The sequence below is a fragment of the Mesoplodon densirostris genome, chromosome 4 (assembly GCF_025265405.1).
Source record: "Mesoplodon densirostris isolate mMesDen1 chromosome 4, mMesDen1 primary haplotype, whole genome shotgun sequence".
Taxonomy (NCBI): Eukaryota; Metazoa; Chordata; class Mammalia; order Artiodactyla; family Ziphiidae; genus Mesoplodon; species Mesoplodon densirostris.
The window spans coordinates 183,961,979-183,984,124 of NC_082664.1; the positions used below are offsets into that span (position 1 = coordinate 183,961,979).

The 22,146-nt window shown below is 39.5% G+C and overlaps 1 protein-coding gene across 2 annotated transcripts in view; it reads left to right on the forward strand.

The window, feature by feature from the left end:
• The window catches only part of MPP7 (MAGUK p55 scaffold protein 7), a 267,458-nt gene that overhangs the window by 142,595 nt on the left and 102,717 nt on the right, over positions 1–22,146 (forward strand). For both annotated transcript variants that reach the window (XM_060095513.1, XM_060095514.1), the window contains 2 exons: positions 14,565–14,642; positions 16,945–17,025. In XM_060095513.1, coding sequence (XP_059951496.1) covers positions 14,565–14,642; positions 16,945–17,025 — 159 coding nt within the window. The remainder of the gene's footprint in view (positions 1–14,564; positions 14,643–16,944; positions 17,026–22,146) is intronic.

Here is a 22,146-nt window from a genome sequence, read left to right on the forward strand (position 1 = left end):
ATTACTCATGAAAATTCAAATATAAAGGTTCTTAGACTCTCCTCCTGGAAGTAAAAAGTGATTTTTTTTTTCCTTTTATAATAGTATTGCCCAAGGGAACTGGATGCTACCTTGTTAGAGGCCAGAATTAATTTACATTAACTGACCAACTCAGCCTTCTAGTTCCTACAAGAAATTCTTAGAAGTTCTAGGTCAGTCATTGCAAACATTGTTTTAAATGCGTTTCTGAGCTTGTAAGAAAGAAAGGGAAATCACTTGTTTTAGAAGTGAAGTGGAAACCAGACGCTCTGCAGGTAACTGCCTGCTTGAGCTTCTGCTGTGTCTGTGCTGGAGCCGTTGGCCAGAGCTGGGGTTGCGGGTCACTGTCCTGACATTCCCGCTGCACGAACGGCTGGGAAACACAAAACACAGACGACAGCTACTCTCCTGGGGTTACTCTGTTAGCGACTGGGAAGGAGTGGAAGACGCCAAGTCGCTTTCTAGGGAGATGGTGAAGAATCTGGTCGGCCTCATCCTGGGATTAGGTAGGAACAGAAGAAAATCTACTCTAAGAATTTGTAACCACGAATCTGTTGGTCCATGGCTTGGGGTTTGAGTTTTTTATCTGCAAAATCCAAGAGTCCTGAGCTGTGAAATTAGCCAAGGAGCTCTAGTGCCCTCGGAAGCAAATAAAAAAGTATTTCTGAAGAGGTATATTTCTCACCCAGGACTCCCTCACATAACGCCCCAGGCTACAGAGCATTTGAGAAAACAGCTTCCCTTCAGCCTGCAGTCAGCAGACACCACCAATAGCAAGATTAAAACCTAGGCACTCTATATAATACATGTCTTACGGCTTATGAAGTAAGTACGCTTAAAGTGGTATTAGCGTGAAGGAAGGCCTCAATCATAAGAGCACTAGGTGCTAGGAAAACAGAACAGAAAGATTTGTCAAACTCTTTGAACTATAGGAATAAAAAGTACAGTCATTAAAAAAAAACACCCAGAAAACTCTGTGGCTAGGTTCCTCAGAGATTAGACACAGCCTAAGACAGCGAGTAAATGAGATAGATTTCGGGAAAATTCCCAGAATGCAGAGAGAGAAGAGGTTAAGACATGCCAGCTCAGTTTTTCATGGAATATGGGATCCATAATGCTTTGCATAAGAATAAAGGGCTAAGAACTTTTGCCTTACTAAATATCAAACGTGTAGATAAAACTATAGTTACGGCATCGGCTTAGAAAGACAAATCAGGGAACAGAATAGAGAGCTCAGATGCAGACGCTTGTATGTGAGAGTGTCATAAGTAACAGGTAGTAATATTACCTGTCAGTATGAAAGGATTAAATGTTGTGTCCTTTTGGAAAAAGATAAAGGTCGAGAGCTCCTCATGGGTGTGGGTTCAGACTTCACTGTTCAAAGTAAAGCGGTAGAACTTTAAAGAAGTCACGGGAGAATCTCGTTATTACATTAGGATAGGGAATGTTTTATTAAGAAAGAAAATGCACAGCCATAAAGAAAGCTAGATGTTGGCTGCATTCAAATGACTTCTGTTTGCCTAGGGCCACCAGTTATTTATTTAAGGTAGGATCAGCAATGGACTGATAGTCCAAAAGCTGGACCGGTTTTGGTGCAGTAGGTTATTTCTCACTTGCTCATCACTTGCAGGAATTTGCCTTAGGGATGCGTGACTCTCCTTCCTGAGGCGTTTGGGGACCCAGCTTCCTTCCATCTGGTGCCTTTGCTGTCCCTTAAGCCCTGCTCTTAACCCACATCCTGGTGGGGGAAACCAGCCGGTTTCCTCACTGAGAACTTACACTTACCGTCCTCGCTTGACAGCTGATCACACGCGTTTACCAGGCTGCAGGGCGACGGGGGAGTGGACGGCCTCGGAAGTGCGGCCCTTGACCCGTCGCTGCTGTCCCGCCGCAGGGAGTCCCCGTGGAGGGAGAGGGTTGGTGTCGGAGGGCAGCTTCCTGCCGCAGAAACTATCATGAACAGGGAAACCTTAGGGGGACTGCACTTCACATCCGTGTCACTGGCAAAATGTCTGCTGATGCCAAGTATTAGCAAGGGTTTTGGGGCCACGGGGAACACGCTGGGGAACACGCACACACTTTCAGGCACCCAGGCAGGACAGGAAGGAGTCACGTGAACGGATATTTAATAGCAAAATCTGCTAAGGGCCAGAGTGTTCCTCAATTGAAAAGTGGCTATATAAACTACTGTTGATTAATATGATGGAATATTGTTCAGCTGTCAGAATGAATGAACTGGATCCACATGTATCAACACAGATATGGCAGATTGTATTGAATGAAAGTTCCAGTCGTAGCAGAAACAGTGCCACTTACGTACATTTAAAATGATAATAGAACGTGTTGTTTTTTTAATTGAAGTATAGTTGATTGACAGGGTTTCAGGTGTACAGCAAAGTGATTCGGTTATACATATACATATATATTTGTCCCATTTGTTTATTTTTAACATCTAAAATTTTTGAAAATGGTTTCATTATTAATGTTCCATTTTAAAACACTTTAGACATATAAAAAGTAAGAAAATATAATAAATAAGCTGCATACCCAGCATCAAAATTAAAGCGATATTAACCTCGTATATTTGCTTCAGATACTGTATGAAGTAAATCATAAGAGGTGTGGCTAAAGGCCCATGCTGAAACTGCTGGATATATTCCCATACACACTTTCATATTTTTAAACATATATACATCCATAAACAGTACGTGCTATTCTGTTCACAGTTGCCAAGACATGGAAACAACCTAATTGTCCATCAACAGAGGAATGGATAAAGAGGACGTGGTACATATACACAGTGGAATATTACTCAACCATTAAAAAGGAATTCAATTTTTGCCATTTGCAACAACATGGATGGACTTGGAGGGCATTATGCTGAGTGAAATAAGTCAGAGAAAGACAAAAGCTGTATGATATCACTTGTGTGTGGAATCTAAAAAACACAACAAACTAGTGAATATAACAAATAAGAAACAGCCTCGCAAATACAGAGAACAAACTAGTGGTTACCAGTGGGCAGAGGGAATGGGGGAGGGGGAGGGGTTAAGAGGTACAAACTATTAGGTATAAAATAAGCTACAAGGATATTGTACAACACAGGGAATGTAGCCCATATTTCATAATAACTAAATGGAGTATGACCTTTAAAAATCGTGAATCACTGTATTGTACACCTATAACTTATACAATATTGTACATCAATTACACTTCAGTAAAAAAAAGGAAAATATTCAGAGTAAACAATAGTGCACTATACACAATGACTAAAATTTTTTAAAAACACACATGAAAACCACTTTTGGCATTCCCTATCATTAGAAGCATCACCTGAAAGGAGGGCAGAGATGGAAAGAGGGAGGGGCAGGCACATGCCCTCACTTCCAATTTCCTAGTGGACGGAGTGAACAGACAGCGAGTCCTCTGTCACCTTCACGCCACCAGCAGTGCAGGTGGTCTGATGTGCCAGCCTGTACTGAGCACTGTGAAGTGAGCGCTAAAGTGCGCGGCAGCAAAAATGGACAAAAATGTCTTCCTTCTCATCTCTTCAATTAATGAATAATGAAGAGGGACAAATCATATTTTAACTTAAACAGATCTCCTGAATCTCCCCTTTGTGTGATGATGCCCTCTTAGCTCTTTCCCCCGTTACCTTTCTAAATAGAAAGGTTAGAAGCACTTACTCTTGCCATATTTTGTTTCCAAATTGCCTCTGAGTATCTTTCTTCTGGGATGGGTGTTTATTTCATTTAATATTTTATGAATGAGTAAAACTCCGATTAGAGTAGCGTACCTTTTCTTTTGTCCCCAGTCGTTTGTATGATGTACGTGTGGGGCTGGGTCACCTAAAGAAACAAGGAATAAAGTAAGATAAGAACAGAAAAATATTAGAAAACAAAAATGGTAAAAACTAATGAATCTAAAAGGTGTTTCTTTGAAAACACGGTAAAATCAGTATTAGTTAACTAACGTAGGGATGAGGGGTGAAAATAAAGTTACAAACACCAAATAAGAGATGGTAACGAAGAAAAAAATATGGAGTAAATTCAGAGACTTCTAAGAGACTATTTTGCTTAAGTAGCTTCAGGTAGCTTTTTTTTTTAAAGCCAGACAAAAATGGATAATTTTCTAGGAAATAGTATTTTCTGCAGCTGATACTAGGAGAGATAGAAACACCTAATTGGAGAAATTGCTGTAAACAAACCAGAAGAAATAGAATACCAAAATATATCAGAGACAGCTGGTTTCTCAGGGGAATGCCATCAAATATTTAAAGAAGAGATCACTCCAGTGGTATTTAGATGTCCCCAGAGCATATAAAAGGTAGGAAGCTTCCATAATTTTAAAATAACGAAATGAGTATAACATTGATATCAAGACCCAGTAAAGACCTAGGAGTAAAACGGGAATAAAGACACAGACCTACTTGAGAATGGACTTGAGGATATGGGGAGGGGGAAGGGTAAGCTGTGACAAAGCGAAAGAGAGGCATGGACATATATACACTACCAAATGTAAGGTAGATAGATAGTGGGAAGCAGCCGCAGAGCACAGGGAGATCAGCTCGGTGCTTTGTGACCACCTGGAGGGGTGGGATAGGGAGGGTGGGAGGGAGGGAGATGCATGAGGGAAGGGAAGTGGGAACAGATGTATATGTATGACTGATTCACTTTGTTATAAAGCAGAAACTAAAAAAAAAAAAAAAAGACCCAGTAAAGGCAGGACCAAAAGAAATGTCAGTCTTAATTCTGAATATTGATGCAGAAATTCTAAATAAAGTTTTGGCCAGTGGAATTCCCCGCACATTAGAAGAACAGTGCATCGTAACACATGAAGTTCATTGTGGGTTGGATGGGTTACTATTTGGAAATTTATAAAGAGCACTCATAGTAACGGGTCAGATAGGAAAAACAATATGTATATACCGAAAAACATTTTGTGAAGTGGAGCATTCATTCTTTAAAAGTACTCTTGATAAATTTAGAATGCATGGGTCCTGATTTCACGAGATAATACTTATCTGTGGCGATGTGAAGCCAGAATTTATCACGTTAAAAACAGGAACAAAACAAGAATGTCAGCTCTCATCAGTTTTATAAAATTGTTTTCTGGAGGTGTCAGCCAAGAAAATTAGCCCCAAGAGGGAGGTTAGTAGTAGAAAATGGAGAGGAGGACATGCAGTTAGCACTGCTACCTCTGCTCTTTGTTGTTTTCTTGTTTTTCAGTTTTAAATTTACCCTTCTCTTTCTTGTCCCTTTTTTTCTCTTGAGCTAAAGTGTTTTTTTTTTTTCCTTTTGGAGAAAGATTAAATTATTCTTTTTAAAAGACAGTCCCAGGGCCTCCCTGGTGGCGCAGTGGTTGAGAGTCCGCCTGCCGATGCAGGGGATACGGGTTCGTGCCCCGATCTGGGAGGATCCCATATGCCGCGGAGCGGCTGGGCCCGTGAGCCATGGCCGCTGGGCCTGCGCATCCGGAGCCTGTGCTCCGCAACGGGAGAGGCCACAACAGTGAGAGGCCCGCATACCGCAAAAAGAAAAAAAAAAAAAAAAAAAAGACAGTCCCAGCCATTAGAATACTTTCACTTTTGTAATCTTTACACAATATAGTGTGTAATTTTCAGCTCTTCTAGGTTGTCATTGTGATGCATGGATCTTCTTTTAATACCGAATTCCCTCCTCTTCATGTTTTTAAATAAAGGAGGGAGATAGCAGTGTGTGTGCGTGTGTGTGTGTAGTGTTTGTGCACACGTGCCATTTCTAGATTGGGTACTGTGACAAACACAGCAGAGATTCAAACCACTGTGCTTTTTAATACTCATAATAGAAGGCAAAAGGATTTTACAGCTTTGGTTTATTTAATATCATCATTTAGGTAACCTTGATTGTGGTTTTCAGTTTACACATCATTGAGAGGTTTAAAACAAATGATTGCATTGAGATTGGTCAAGCTTTATTTATACTTTTGTTTTTGAACCTTCATTTAAGGCAGTTTCTACTGTACATGTACCGAAATTAGATTACTGACCCCAGATTTCCTTATAGAAATTGAACATTTATTTTCAAGTTGTGAATGTAAATGAAGGTACCTATAGCTTTCGTATAAGCCTTGGTTACATATACAAATGATTTCTATTTTAACTGACTTCTTCTGATTAGAAATGTAATTACAGAAAACAAACCCTTATGGACACTGTTTAATAGAGCATAAACGTATATACATTTTGAGTTGTCCCTTTTTTTCTTAATAGTGTATTTTAAACATTTTAGCACATGCCATTCTTTTTTAGGATCTTGGTTTTGAATAGTTGCATATTTTTCTATCATATGAAATTAATGTAACCAGAGTCTCCCCTTCTCCCCAGACTCTTTTTTTTTTCTTTTTTTTTTTTTTTTTACCCCTAGGTCCTTTCTCTCCTCAATTCCTTCCAGTTTTGCTCTCTTCTTGTTCTTCAAGGGAGAAAAAATGAAGTACACTTTTATTATGCGGTTGAATCTGCAGAGGAAATGTTTTTTTAAAATAAATGAGATTTTGCACATTTGGTGATCCATAATATTTAGTAAGGGATGCTGTTTGCCTTATTGCTAAAGCCACGACTTTGGTTATATATTTGTCTATTGGATTCCAGAATGTTACCCCTCAGGGAAACTTGCCAAACTGTATATCAGAGTGAACTTTTCTGGGGTGTAAAGGGAAATGACATAGTGGATAACATGAAGTGATGCCATGTCATCCAATATAGAAGGCACTAGCCACATACGGATGTTTAAATTTAAATTAATTAAACTTAAAAATTCAGTTCCTCAGACCCACTAGCCACAGTCCAATCACTCAGTCCAGGAGCCATGCAGCTGGTGACTCAGCATAGTGAACAAGCAGAGTATGGGTCCAGCATCAGAACGTGCTGTTGGGCAACCTTGGGGTCACGGCTGTACATGTTACCTGTTTTTATATTAGAGTTTTTACATCAGTTTGGTTTTAAATTTTTGTTCCTAGTATTATAAGTACTAGTAAAAAGCAGAATTCCAAGATGTTTGGAAACAGTGAACAGTTCAAAATTATTTAAAGTAATTTTTACTTTGCTAACCAACTTAAATTTTAAAATTATGTACTGAAGTAAAACACATCTGGACAAAGGGTTGCCAGCATCTTGAAATTCTAGGAGAAAATTTAAAATATTCTTGATTTAGTACAAAGTCCAGGGACGGGCAGGGGAGGGTGGGCTCTTGTATCCTTGAGTGAGGGTCTTGGAAGGATGATGGAGAAAGAGGAAGCTGTTTTTAAAAGACACTCAGAAGAAGCAAATTAAATGGAGAAATAATGTATTTATTTGGGGCATGTAGTTTTAGGTTATAATTATAGTAGTTTGATAAATCTAGAAAAATTAGAAGCCATAGGAAGGGAAAAAAACCAAGGGGGGGAGGGGTGAACAGGAACCGTCAATCATCCTGTTGTCAATGGCAACAGCCGTTGTGATTTATCATCTTTCTATCCAGCCTCTTTTCTGTCATATTCATTCAACAGTGAATGAGGTCAGTGGAGAACGCAGACGAGATCTGAGAGGCCAGTGGGGTGACTAAGTGCCCTGAAGCTAAGCCACATGGCCTGAGTTTTAAATCCCAGCTCTGCCATTTGTGGGACCATAGCCAGTTATTTAACTGTGTATCTGTTTATCTGTAAAACTGGGACAACGACAGTGCTATCTACCTTTTAGTGTTCTTGTGAGGGTCACGGAATTAAAATGCTAAACTCATTGAAGACCATGTTATGAAGAGTCCTGATAACTAGGCTGAGGTAATACAGGCACATGAGCTTCGGGGCTTATTGATGCAGGAAGGCAGACACTTAAACAGGTAGTTGCAATAAAGTTAGATAAGTTTTATGAGCGGGTAAGTTTAGTATTCTATGATAGTATATGTTCAGGTGACCTAATTCTTTTTTTTTTTCTTTTTTTTAATTCTTGATAATTATTTAAGCAAAATTAATTTAGCTTTTAGGACAGTTTCATTTTAGATTATATTTTGTTAGTTTCTTCAAGTCAACTGTTACTTGTTTCATGGCTTGTATTCCATAAAAATTGTTTATTTCCATAATATGATAAATGTTGAAAGCTTCCAAGATATTAAGTAAAAATGTTGCCCTGATAATTCTGGTAATGTCATAAGTGTCAAAACTCTTTCCCTGAAGCTTTACGTTAGGTACCAGGTTGCCAAAAAGGTAATAGAATCCTCTCTTAGCAATAGCATATGCCTAATCAAAATAAAATCTATCTTCCAGACTTTTTACAAGAGAGTTGGTTAGCTTTGAGCATAACTAAAAGAGTACTTTACTTGATACCTGTTAAAAACAGGAAACCATGAGGTACAACTGTTTTTCATATATAGTGGGGGGCAATCTCCTCAACTGGAAATAAGAAGAGGCTAAAGTAAGTTTTCAAGCATAAAAATCTAAGGGCACCGAGACTGGTTCAAGGTGGCGGAGTAGAAGGACGTGCGCTCACTCCCTCTTGTGAGAACACCAGAATCACAACTACCTGCTGAACAGTCATCAACAGGAAGACACTGGAACTCACCAAAAAAGATACCCCACATCCAAAGACAAAGGAGAAGCCACAGTGGGATGGTAGGAGGGGCACAATCACAATAAAATCAAATCCCATAATCACTGGGTGGGTGACTCACAAACTGGAGAACACTTATACCACAGAGGTCCACCCACTGGAGTGAAGGTTCTGAGCCCCACATCAGGCTTCCCAAACTGGGGGTCCAGCAATGGGAGGAGGAATTCCCAGAGAATCAGACATTGAAGGCTAGCGGGATTTGATTGCAGGACTTTGACAGGACTGGGGAAAACAGAGACTCCACTCTTGGAGGGCACACACAAAGTAGTGTGTGTGTTGGGGCCCAGGGGAAGGAGCAGTGACCCCAGGGGAGACTGACCAGACCTACCTGCTAGTGTTGGAGGGTCTCCTGCAGAGGCGGGGGGTGGCTGTGGCTCACCATGGGGACAAGGACACTGGCAGCAGAAGTTCTGGAAAGTACTGCTTGGTGTGAGCCCTCCCAGAATCTGTCATTAGCCCCACCAAAGAGCCCAGGTAGGCTCCAGTGTTGGGTCGCCTCAGGCCAAACAACCAAGAGGGAGGGAACCCAGCCCCACCCATCAGCAGACAAGTGGATTAAAGTTTTACTGAGCTCTGCCCACCAGAGCAACACACAGCTCTACCCACCACCAGTCCCTCCCATCAGGAAACTTGCACAAGCCTCTTAGATAGCCTCATCCACCAGAGGGAAGACAGCAGAAGCAAGAAGAACTACAATCCTGCAGCCTGTGGAACGAAAAACACATTCACAGAAAGATAGACAAAATGAAAAGGCCAAGGACTAAGTACCAGATGAAGGAACAAGATAAAACCCCAGAGAAAAAACTAAATGAGGTGGAGATAGGCAACCTTCCAGAAAATGAATTCAGAATAATGATAGTGAAGATGAGCCAGGACCTCGGAAACACAATGGAGGCAAAGATCAAGAAGATGCAGGGCCTCCCTGGTGGCGCAGTGGTTGAGAGTCCGCCTGCCGATGCAGGGGATACGGGTTCGTGCCCCGATCTGGGAGGATCCCATATGCCGCGGAGCGGCTGGGCCCGTGAGCCATGGCCGCTGGGCCTGCGTGTCCGGAGCCTGTGCTCCGCAACGGGAGAGGCCACGACAGTGAAAGGCCCGCATACCGCAAAAAGAAAAAAAAAAAAAAAAAAAAAAAGAAGATGCAAGAAGTGTTTAACAAAGACCTAGAAGAATTAAGGAACAGAGACCTAGAAGAATTAAAGAAAAAAAAACAGATGAATAATACAATATCTGAAATGAAAAATATATTAGAAGGAATCAATAGCAGAATAACTGAGGCAGAAAAACGGATTAAGTGACCAGGAAGACAGAATGGTGGAATTCACTGCCATGGAACAGAATAAAGAAAAAAGAATGAAAGGAAATGCAGACAACCTAAGAGACCTCTGGGACAACATTAAATGCACCAACATTTTTATTATAGGGGTCCCAGAAAGAGAAGAGAGAGAGAGAGGACCCGAGAAAATATTTGAAGAGATTATAGTCGAAAACTTCCCTAACATGGGAAAGGAAATAGCCACCCAAGTCCAGAAAGTGCAGAGAGTCCCAGGCAGGAAAAACCCAAGGAGAAACACGCCGAGACACCGAAACACATAGTAATCAAATTGACAAAAATTAAAGACAAAGGAAAATTGTTAAAAGCAACAAGGGAAAAATGACAAACAACATACAAGGGAACTCCCATAAGGTAAACAGCTGATTTGTCAGCAGAAACTCTACAAGCCAGAAGGGAGTGGCAGGATATATTTAAAGTGATGAAAGGGAAGCACCTACAACCAAGATTACTCTACCCAGCAAGGATCTCATTCAGATTCAGTAGAGAAATCAGAAGCTTTATAAACAAGCAAAAGCTAAGAGAATTCAGCACCTCCAAACCAGCTCTACAAGAAATGCTAAAGGAACTTCTTTAAGTGGGAAACACAAGAGAAGAAAAGGACCTACAAAAACAAACCCAAAACAGTTAAGAAAATGGTAATAGGAGCATACATATTAATAATTATCTTAAATGTGAATGGATTAAATGCTCCAACCAAATGACACAGTCTCGCTGAATGGATACAAAAGCAAGACCCATATATATGCTGTCCACAAGAGACCCACTTCAGACCTAGGGACACATACAGACTGAAAGTGAGAGGATGGAAAAAGATATTCCATTCAAAGGGAAATCAAAAGAAAGCTGGAGTAGCAATACTCCTATCAGATAAAGTAGACTTTAAAATAAAGAATGTTACAAGAAACAAGGAAGGACATAATGATCAAGGGATCAATCCAAGAAGAAGATATAACAGTTATAAATATATATGCACACAACATAGGAGCACCTCAATACATAAGGCAACTGCTAACAGCTATAAAAGAGGAAATCAACAGTAACACAATAATAGTGGGGGACTTTTAACACCTCACTCACACCAATGGACAGATCATCCAGACAGAAAATTAATAAGGAAACACAAGCTTTAAATGGCACAATAGACCAGATAGATTTAATTGGTATTTGTAGGATATTCCATCTGAAAACAACAGATTACACTTCTTCCCAAGTGCACACGGAATATTCTTCAGGATAGATCACATCTTGGGTCACAAATCAAGCCGGTAAATTTAAGAGAATTGAAATCATATCAAGCATTTTTCAGACCACAATGCTATGAGATTTGAAATTTACAGGGAAAAAAAACGTAAAAACACAAACACATGGAGGCTAAAGAATACATTACTAAATAACCAAGGGATCACTGAAGAAATCAAAGAGGAAATCAAAAAATACCTAGAGAGAAATGACAACAAAAACACGATGATCCAAAACCTGTGGGATGCAGCAAAAGCAGTTCTAAGAGGGAAGTTTATAACAATACAATCCTATGTCAAGAACCAAGAAAAATGTCAAATAAACAATGTAAGCTTACACCTAAAGGAAAAAGAGAAAGAACAAACAAAACCCAAAGTTAGTAGAAGGAAAGAAATCGTAAAGATGAGAGCAGAAATAAATGAAATAGAAACAAAACAATAGCAAAGATCAATAAAACTAAAAACTGTTTCTTTGAGAAGATAAACAAAATTGATAAACCTTTAGCCAGACTCATCAAGAAACAGAGGGAGAGGACTCAAATCAATAAAATTAGAAATGAAAAAGGGGAAGTTACAACAGATACCACAGAAATACAGAGAATCCTAAGAGACTACTACAAGCAACTCTATGCCAATAAAATGGACAACCTGGAAGAAATGGACAAATTCTTAGAACCTTCCAAGTCTGAACCAGGGAGAAATAGAAAATATGAACAGACTAATCACAAGTAATGAAATTGAAACTGTGATTAAAAATCTTCCAAGAAACAAAAGTCCAGGACCAGATGGCTTCACAGGTGAATTCTATCAAACATTTGGAGAAGAGCTAACACCCATCTTTCTCAAACTCTTCCAAAAAGTTGCAGAGGAAGGAACACTCCCAAACTCATTCTATGAGGCCACCATCGCCCTGATACCAAAACCAGACAAAAATACTACAAAAAAAAAGAAAATTACAGGCCATTATCACTGATGAATATAAGTGCAAAAATCCTCAACAAAATACTAACAAACAGAATCCCACAACACATTAAAAGCATCATACACAATCAAGTGGGATTTATCCCAGGGATGCATGGATTCTTCAATATGTGCAAATCAATCAATGTGATACACCATATTAACAAATTGAAGAATAAAAATGATATAATCATCTCAGTAGATGCAGGGAATCAGACTCCCTGACTTCAGATAATACTACAAAGCTACAGTAATCAAGACAGTATGGTACTGGCACAAAAACAGAAATATAGATCAATGGAATAAGAGAGAGAGCCCAGAGGTAACCCCACGCACATATGGTCACCTTATTTTTGATAAAGGAGGCAAGAATATACAATGCAGAAAAGACAGCCTCTTCAATAAATGGTTCTGGGAAAACTGGACAGCTACATGTAAAAGAATGAAATTAGAACACTACCTAACACCATACACAAAAATAAACTGAAAATGGATTAAAGACCTAAATGTAAGACCGGACCCTATAAAACTGTTAGAGGAAACCATAGGAAGAACACTCTTTGACATAAATCACAGCAAGATCTTTTTTAACCCCCCTCCTAGAGTAATGGAAATAAAAGCAAAAATAAACAAATGGGACCTAATGAAACTTAAAAGCTTTTGCACAGCAAAGGAAACTATAAACGAGACGAAAGACAACTCTTAGAATGGGAGAAAATATTTGCAAACGAATCAGTGGACAAAGGATTAATCTCCAGATCTCCAGAGAAGACATACAGATGGCCAAGAACCACCTAAAAAGCTGCTCAACATCACTAATCGTTAGAGAAATGCAAATCAGAACTACAATGAGGTATCACCTCACACCTGTTAGAATGGGCATCATCAGAAAATCTACAAACAACAAATGCTGGAGAGGGTAGGGAGAAAAGGGAACCCTCTTGCACTGTTGGTGGGAATGTAAATTGATGAAGCTCCTATGGAGAACAGTATGGAGGTTCCTTAAAAAACTAAAAATAGAATTACCATATGACCCAGCAATCCCACTACTGGGCATATACCCAGAGAAAACCATAATTCAAAAATACACATGCATCCCCATGTTCATTGCGGCACTATTTACAACAGCCAGGTCACAGAAGCAACCTACGTGCCCATCGACAGATGAATGGATAAAGAACATGTGGCACATCTTTACAATGGAATATTACTCAGCCATAAAAAGAAACGAAATTGAGTTATTTGTAGTGAGGTGGATGGACCTAGAGACTGTCATACAGAGTGAAGTAAGAAACAGAAAAACAAATATCGTATATTAACACATTTATGTGGAATGTAGAAAAATGGTGCTGATGAACTGGTTTGCAAGGCAGACATAGAGACACAGATGTAGAAAACAAACATATGGTCCCTAAGAGGGGAAAGCAGGGGCGGGGGGTGGTGGTGGGATGAACTGGGAGATTGGGGTTGACATATATACACTAATTTGTATAAAATAGATAACTAATAAGAACCTGCTGTATAAAAATATAAAATTCAAAAAAAAATTTAAGGGCCCCTGTGTAAGAGCTGAAATAGATTAAACTTAGGTGCCAACAGTTACAAATTTGTCAAAGCTCCCCTCATTCTTCGCTATCATTCTAAGTTTTTTAAAGGAACTCAGTCTTCTAATGCATTAAAATGTATTCTTGCCTTTGTGTTTCTTTGGTCATGGTGATGGGAAATGGACAAAATTATCTTGTATTAATAGAATTTTACTGATTTTACAAAATGAAAAACTGAAGCTGAATGGTTATGAGAGATGTCTATAGTTATGAGAAATCCCTTTGTTTTGTAGAAATTTGAATGGGTGGGGGGAAGCTGACTATTTGGAAGAAAAAATAGTGAGGAGAAGAAGAAGCGAAGGGAACTGTGTGCTCCGTGAGGTCTTCCGGGAGCGCTGGCCCTCGGTCTGCACGACGCCTGGTTCTTTGCTCTGGGTGGTTATTACACACCAAATTGTCAGAATATGGCTGCCAGCTTCTTGCTTTGCTTTAATCATAATTTATGTTTTTAGCAGGTATATAACCTACAGCCACTGCTCGAAGTATTGAAGCAATTATGTTTTAGAAATCAAAGATTTTATAAAGCTAATGTTTGTTTGGGGAACACAGTTTAGCTTTGGCGTGAGTTCTACTTAATGATGATTCCCCCCCCCCACAGTTTGACTTCATGTTACAAACACTGAAGCACAGTAATAGATGAATTAGGCACGCCTATTTGTCATCTGTAGGTTTACAGAAACATGTTTAGAATGTTCAGTAGATCAGTTGCTGTTGAAATGATCCAAGTAGTTGAATGTCTCAGGTTGCTTGCTGGCAGGTGAGCTTATGTGCATTTGCTTTCCTTCCAGATTCACGAGAAACTTCACTACTACGAGAAGCAGAATCCCACGCCCATCCTCCAGGGCGCGGCAGCCTTAGCTGGTGACGTAAGTGTGCCTTTCTGAGCTCAGGGGGACTCATCTTCCGCGGCCCCTTGGGTACAGGATTCACCCTAGTGCAGACAGAGGCGTGTGATCCTAGGAGTGAAAACCGAAAGAAGTTGCAAATATCTCCAAAAGGCCTGTCATCCCTGAGTTTACGCTGACACTAGGCTGATTTTCGTTCACTTTCCTGTCCTAAAGATTTTGCATGGAGATAACCCTCTTGTCCTGCCTTGGTAACTACGAAATAGAAATTTTAGTCTGTGCCTCTGTGGGGAGAGATGCTATCAGCTGTTAGAGTCCGAGAAAGTCACAGGCAAGAGAAAAGCTTTGGAGAAACAGAGACAAGACGGCTGTATCGCTGGCAGTCCTGAAACTGACAGACGCTAGCATAGGAATGAGGCGGACGAAATACGTAAAAAGTCAGGGTTGTTTTTTAAACGGATTGTAAGGCATAGTAGTGATTTATGGATATTAGACCTTTCCAAATTACCTTCATAACCGAAAAATAAATTTGAGCAGCAGTTGGCATTGATGGAGTAGTTAATTTCCCGTAGCTATAATTTTATTTTAAATCTGGGTCAGGGAACTAACTTGCTGTTTCTTACTGTTAACTTCTGGACTCAGCTAAACTGAGCACAGACCTGGATGAACTACAGGGGACACTAAGCTGGCGTGGAGGCTGCTTTTAGTGACACCCTACAGCCTATCTGTTGTTTTTTAATCTTTTACGTTATTACAATAAAACAAACTATAGTTCCTTTTAGTAAGATATTAGGGCTGTAGGTATAATGAAAAAAACTGACATCTTCAAGGGTTGATTTTCTTTGATAATACCGTGTATTCTAGTTTAGAAAATAAAGCATGTATAATGAATTTCCAAGTTGTGTGTTACCTGTTTAGTCCCCATTTTTTTCTTCCATTTCTACAGAGATTACAAACTAAAAGGATGTTGCAATATACATGTTTTGTGAAGAAGCTTACCTCTGTGTTGCACAACCAAAACACTTGACAATTGAGAGAGCCTTGAAAACCAGTTTTAAAACATTTATTGTCGAGGGTTTGGGGAAATATTTATTTATAAACCAATGTAATTAAGGCCCAGTCATGTTACAACAATATTGCATTTTTTTTAAATTAGAGATTTTATGTAAATATAAACTTAGCATTTTGTAATTCATCAGAGCAATATATTTAAATGTTCGATTCAAGAGTGCAAAGAACCTTTTGTGTCTTTTTGTAAGTTTAAAATTCTGTAAAAAATGTTACCTTCAAAAAGGAAAAGCACTTTTTGAAGTGTAGTCCGTGAATATATCAATTTTATCTGATTTTATTTTTTGTGTATAATTTATATTACACCCCTCATTTAGAGAAAAGTCCTTTCCAGAGATAAGAGCAATTATTTTTTGTTTGTTAGAAACTATAGGGGCAAATGGAACTTTCATGCAGTGTTTTGAGAAGGGTTTTTAAATGAAAGTATATGTACATATTTTGCATTCTGTGCTGCATTTTTTCATAATTCTATTTTTTTTCTATTTGAATCTTGCTTTTCTTCTTATGAAAATGATATGATCCTTCTTATAGCCTAAGATTGAGTAGAGGTTTTGATAGAGGCCTCTTAATGCAGAACACAAGGCAGGTTCCAAGCTCCACCCCTTTCTTCTTCAGCTTCAGCTGGAACCGGCAATGGGAATGTATAATCCTGGTGGTAGAGAACAGTCAGCATCTGAGGTAGCCGCATAGTTATCAACCTATTATAAGTCACTTTATGATTAACCTATTTTATATTTAACAGACTGTGTAGGTAAACATAATAAAAGTTTCAGATCATTTGCTCTTCTAGAGGCATTCTAGTTCTTTTTACCCCAGCTCGAAACAGCAAGCTACTGTGGGTTTTTAGAAACCCTGTGGATTTCACCACTTCATTCAGAAGTTCTTTTTTTCTGTTTTTTTCTTTCTTTCTTTTTTACAATGTCAAAGCTTGATCCAGTCCTTTTTACAAGTGGTCCTTTGTCTGCATGCAAAAGACCATTTCGTGGATGAAGTGCTGGGATTTGCCCCCTGTGCAGTAAATCAGAAGGTGATCTAGCTGATGTGATTTCTTGAGTTGTACTCAGCTGAGAGCCTGGGCTGGGACCGGGGCTACTAAGAGCCTCAAAAGAAGAGCAGAGATTGATAGTCTGTTTTCTTTCCTGCTGACTTGTGCTTAATCACTGAACAAGTAGCAAGAGAGATTCTCAGTTGTCGCACGTGGAGCTCCCCCTGCTCTTACTAACTGTTCTTCGTGTCAATGTGATCTCCTGTGCAGCTGGCGGAGGAGCTTCAGAACAAGCCATTAAACAGCGAGATCAGAGAGCTGTTGAAACTACTGTCAAAACCCAATGTGAAGGTGAGGACGTGTGACACCTGTAGTAAATATATCCGAAAAGGGCCACTTTCTGGGACTGCAGATGAATTTTGTTTCGAGCATCAATTTTCAAGTAAATGTATTTTCAAATAGTGCACAGTATTTTAATCATCTAAATCCCGTTAAGGAAAAAGAGTTGAGCTTTTGATGATAATGTCGTGACAATCTATAAAATACTTAAATGGGAAGCTCAGGATTTAAGTTGGCAAATATAATGGAGCTTCAAGGTCGTTTTTCTTTTAAATGAAGTTAAGAGTCCAGGATACAGAACCTATTAGTGATTTTGTTTAGGTTCATTTTGCTTGGCTAGTTAATGGTGTGCCAGTGTATTTGACAATAGTATCTATTTTTCTGGGGGACTGTCTTAGCATTCCTCTTCCTCTCCCTATTTCCTGCCCCCCTTTTGCCAATGTGTTTTAATGCGTCATACCATTTTACAGAGCAAAGCATTTTTCCAGTGTAAATACCAGTAGAATATTGGCAGATCCATTTCGAGTCTCTGTTTTTCTTACAAGTTTATCACTTATTTTTCCTCCAGGTGTGATTAGTCAACGATGTGATTTAGAAATTTTCCTGTTAATTCTAAGGTCATTAATGTATTAAATTCTATAACCCATACATTTTGTACTTGATACTGCCGCACTTGTATGGGAAATATTGTCCAGGAGTCAGAATTACCTATAGATTAGTAATTATGTAATCAAAATGATCAGTTATGTCATGATTTATGTTAGGCATATATAGACTGTTGAATGAAAATGTCCATCTAGATGCAAAAACTGATGATTTATTTCTACCTTCTTTGAAAAATCTCCTTTGGAACTATGCTATGTATGGTCTTAAACTGATATTCAAAAAAGTATTAAATAAAAGATAAAGAGAGGACATGTTTGGACCATGATTTCTAAACCATGTAAGTAAATATAAAGTACATGAATGTATTTCTGTAAAGGGTAAATGAACTATGATTAGTAATATGAGAGGAATTGACTGGTGCAGAGGAAATTGATTATACTTTAGTTCTAGAAGAATAAGGATCTGGTTAGTGCAGAAAGGTCGCTTGATGCTGAAGACGGAGTGCACAGGAAGTGAGCAGCTTGGAGGAGATTTGTGAATGCTCTGAAAATTTCTTCACTTTCCTTATACTGCACTTGGGAAGTTGCTGTTAATCAGAGCATGGCAAAAGGGTACCCATGAGGCGCTTGGTAAGCTCCTTTTTGACAGCGTTACCTTGGTTTGAATTTTACAAATTAAACAGGAATGTTTCTGACTCCCCAGAAACAAAAAATCTGATTTTGGTATTCTGTTCAACAGTGTTTATACTGGATGGAAACTGGTATGTGGCGGGAGGAGGGGGTGTGATCTTAGGTGGTTATGAGATAAGAGAAGATATGTACATTTTGCTGTCTGCCCAGGTTCCTGGCAAAGCTCATAAAACCCTAGTTAATCTCCTAAGTGATAAGAACACTGGGACCATCTATTGCACTTGTATTTCTTTGTCTTTGACCCTGTCCCTGACACAGGTCCCCTCCAGCCCTTGTAAATTTTTAAGTGCTAAGAGCACCGGGAGCACCCTTTGTCCTCATGAGGTGACTCTGGGTGTGCCCCTGGCAAGACCACGCCAGGATTAGAAGCTTGGAATTTTCAGCCTCACCCCACCCCTGCCACCATCCTCCAGAGAGGGGAGAGGGGCTGGAAATGGAGTTCAGAATTGATTATGCCCACTTGAGGAAGCCTCCCTAAAATCCCCGAAGTGTGGCGTTCAGAGAGCTTCTAGGCTCGGGAACACATCCATGTACCAGGAGGGTGATGCACCCACCTCCATGGGGACAGACGCTCCTACCCTCCAGACCTCACCCCGTGTGTATCTCTTCATCTGACTGTTCATCTATGTCCTTTATCATAACCTTTAATAAACCGGTACATGTGTTTCCCTGCATCCTGTAACCTGCTCTAGCAAATTAATTGAACCCAAGCAGGGGGTTGTTGGAACCTCACATCTGCAGCTGGTTGGTCAGAAGCACAGGTGGCAGCCTGGAGTGGTGACTGGTGTCTGAAGTGTGGCTGGGGGGGCGGGACAATCTTAAAGGATTGAGCCCTCAACCTGTGGGAGCTGACGCTCTCTCTGGGAAGATGACCTCAGAACTGGGTTGAACTGTAGGATGCCCAGGTGGTGTCACAGAGAATTGCTTGGTGTTGAGAAAACCCCTCACGCGTTTGGTGATCAGAATTTTGTTTTGTGTGAGCAGTAAAGGAAGCACACAGGAAGAGAAACCCAGCAAGGAAGGAGAGACTCCTCCAGAAGGAAGAGAAATGTGGGTTTTCTTCCCTTTACAGTGGCATCATGCAGCACCATAGGATGCAGCTTTTAATTGAGTACTTAAACTTCGTTATGGCAAAAATACCTCAGACGAACAATTTTGTCTGTTTTCACATTTACGTAGCAGTGTGACTAAGGAATGGTGAGAAGTCAGCATGAAATGTGTATGTTCAGGAAATAACATGTAGAAAGTGGGTGACATTGCAGACACTTGACGGTACAGTCGACAATGGCAATTTCTAGTTCACCAGTCTTGGGAACAAAATACTTTTCTTCCCAGTTTGACCTAACATTGAACATTGCTTTCCTTGAAATCATTTATGTTAACAACCATCACTTTGAATCTCACTTTTGAAGGTAATTACTTTAAGAAGTGCAGTCCCCAAATAAGTTTTAAGCTATTTCAGAATTTGATCAAATACTCCTTTTTGTCTTGGGAATAAATGAAAATATTTGCTTTTTTTCTTTTTTTTAAGAGCAGAAGCAAGGTACAGTAGAATATAACATGTATACATGAATTGTTCGTTGAACTGACAGTTAAAATATGAAAAATGTAATTCCAAGGTGTTAACTTGAATATTGCCCTTAAATTTTAGTGGATAAGGGAACTAATTATTTACTTTTTGAAGATTGCTCTTCCATTTAAAATATTTAATTCACAATACTGAAAGGAAACCTGAAATGTACCTCCAAAGTAATAATGATTTTTTAAAAACACACATAGGTATATACAACCAAGTGTGTAGCCAACTATGAAATGATAATACGTGCTTTCTATAGACAACTCGTTTTGAAAAGCATTAAAACTTTGTTTGGTAATTTGTAAATGTCACCAGAGTTGGATCTTCATTCATTCATTCCTACATAAATTCAGCATCTACTCTGCCAGTCCCTATAGCTAGAACTTGTGGAAGATGTATGAAGATACATGAAGATTAATAAAGGTGATAGAAGTAGGAGATAAAGAGAGGGAACACCCAGAAATAGTGTGGAGCACATAGGAGTGGAGCCGGTGCTGAGGGTGGGTGCGGGCGGGTTGAAGAGGACTGCAGAGGACATGGTCTGTGCCAGGTGACGCCTGAAGGCTGGTGTGAAGTGACCAGAGCGGCAGAGGAGTGAGGGATGAGCCGGCGGGGGAGGTGAGAAATGAAGGTTTCCGGTATGAAGTCCTACAAAGCAAATAACTTGTCACGTTTGAGGGCGTAAAGTAGACTTCATGTGGCTGAGCAACAGCGTGTGAAAGAAGTGGGGGGCAGGAGCTGGACAGTAGAGCTGTTGAGTCGGGGCCGACCTCCTGGTTACCCAGGCCAGCCTGGTGTTCGCCTGTAGTTCCAGTGTTGTTAATATTAATAGTCTCCCTTTTAATTTCAGTGGTTTCCTTATTTAGATGATAAATTATATGGCCACTCTAATTGCGAGCATATGAAACAGTTTGAATTCCATCCTAAGAGCAGGGGAAAGTCATTGGAAGGATTTAAATAAGCAAGCGATGCCATCACTGTGTGTGTAGTATGCACAGCAGTTCCCCAGGTGGGAAGGCCAGCTGGGAGCCTGTAGAAATAATCTGGGTGCAGCATGACTGTGGTCCTAACGAAGGATGTGAGGATGGAGACAAGGAAGTGGGGGATGGGTGGAATTGGATGTAAATTCAGTATGAGGTGTTGGGACAGCTGGTTAATTATTTGGGGAAAAATAAGAAAGACCTCTACTAGAATGAATTCCAAGTAGATTAAAGATGGAAGTGTAAAAATTGAACCATAATCATGGGATAGGGTAAAAAAGCATTTACAGCCTCAGGGGCAGATGGACACACACACACATGAAAAGTTAAAAAAAACAATCCATACATGAGGTTGGAAGGAGTAACTTATCTTTATAACTGATTTATGATATTGTCTTTAATAAGATGGGATGGCTTATTACTCTGGCTTTAATTTTTACCTTTTACAAAGTGACTTGATAAAAACTTTTGAAATTAAACAGAAAAGAATTTTGGATAATACATAACTGTGTTTTGAATCTAAATTTTAAAATAGAAGTCCCTATCCTTGTTGCTTTATTAGTGAAGATGAGCATCGTTTCATATGCTTAATGGCTTTTTATTTCTTCTGTGAATTGTGTGTTCATATATCTTTACGGATAACTACTCTTAATTGGCTGCATTACCTTTCATTCCTTTTTGTGTACAGAACTATTACATATACATTTTTTTCCATTATAAGTAGGGTAATAGGATGCACTACTTACTGTATTGGAATACACCCAGTCTTTAAAACTTAGAATTGGTCAGTCGCCATATACAAAAAAAATAATTATTATGACTCAACAGTGTCTACAAAATCCAGTCTTATTGTCCAAATCTTACAGTCCAGGAAAAATAACAAAGTATAAAAGAAATCACATGGTGAGGAAAAGGTAATGATAGAGTCACTAGAGGCCTGCGTAGATGTTACAGACTCTACAGCTTGCTGCAGTGGAGGAGGAGCACGGGCCATTTAGGGGGCACTGCGGAAGGGACGTTGGTCTTTACAGAGACTTTGTTTCCAGGGAAAGCAAAGAGAGTCATCAATAAATAAAAAACACTCCTAGGCATCACACTGCCACATTAAAGGCAAATCATTCCCTCTGAGTTGTCATTCAGTGGCTCATTTTTGATGAAAGTGAGGTGACATCATCTCTAGAACATGGTATTATAATTTAGGAAGTCAGGGAGAATTTGGTAGATTTTTTAAAAGGCAATAAAATAGAAAGATGTGTTGTAATTTTTCTGCTTTCCAAAACAT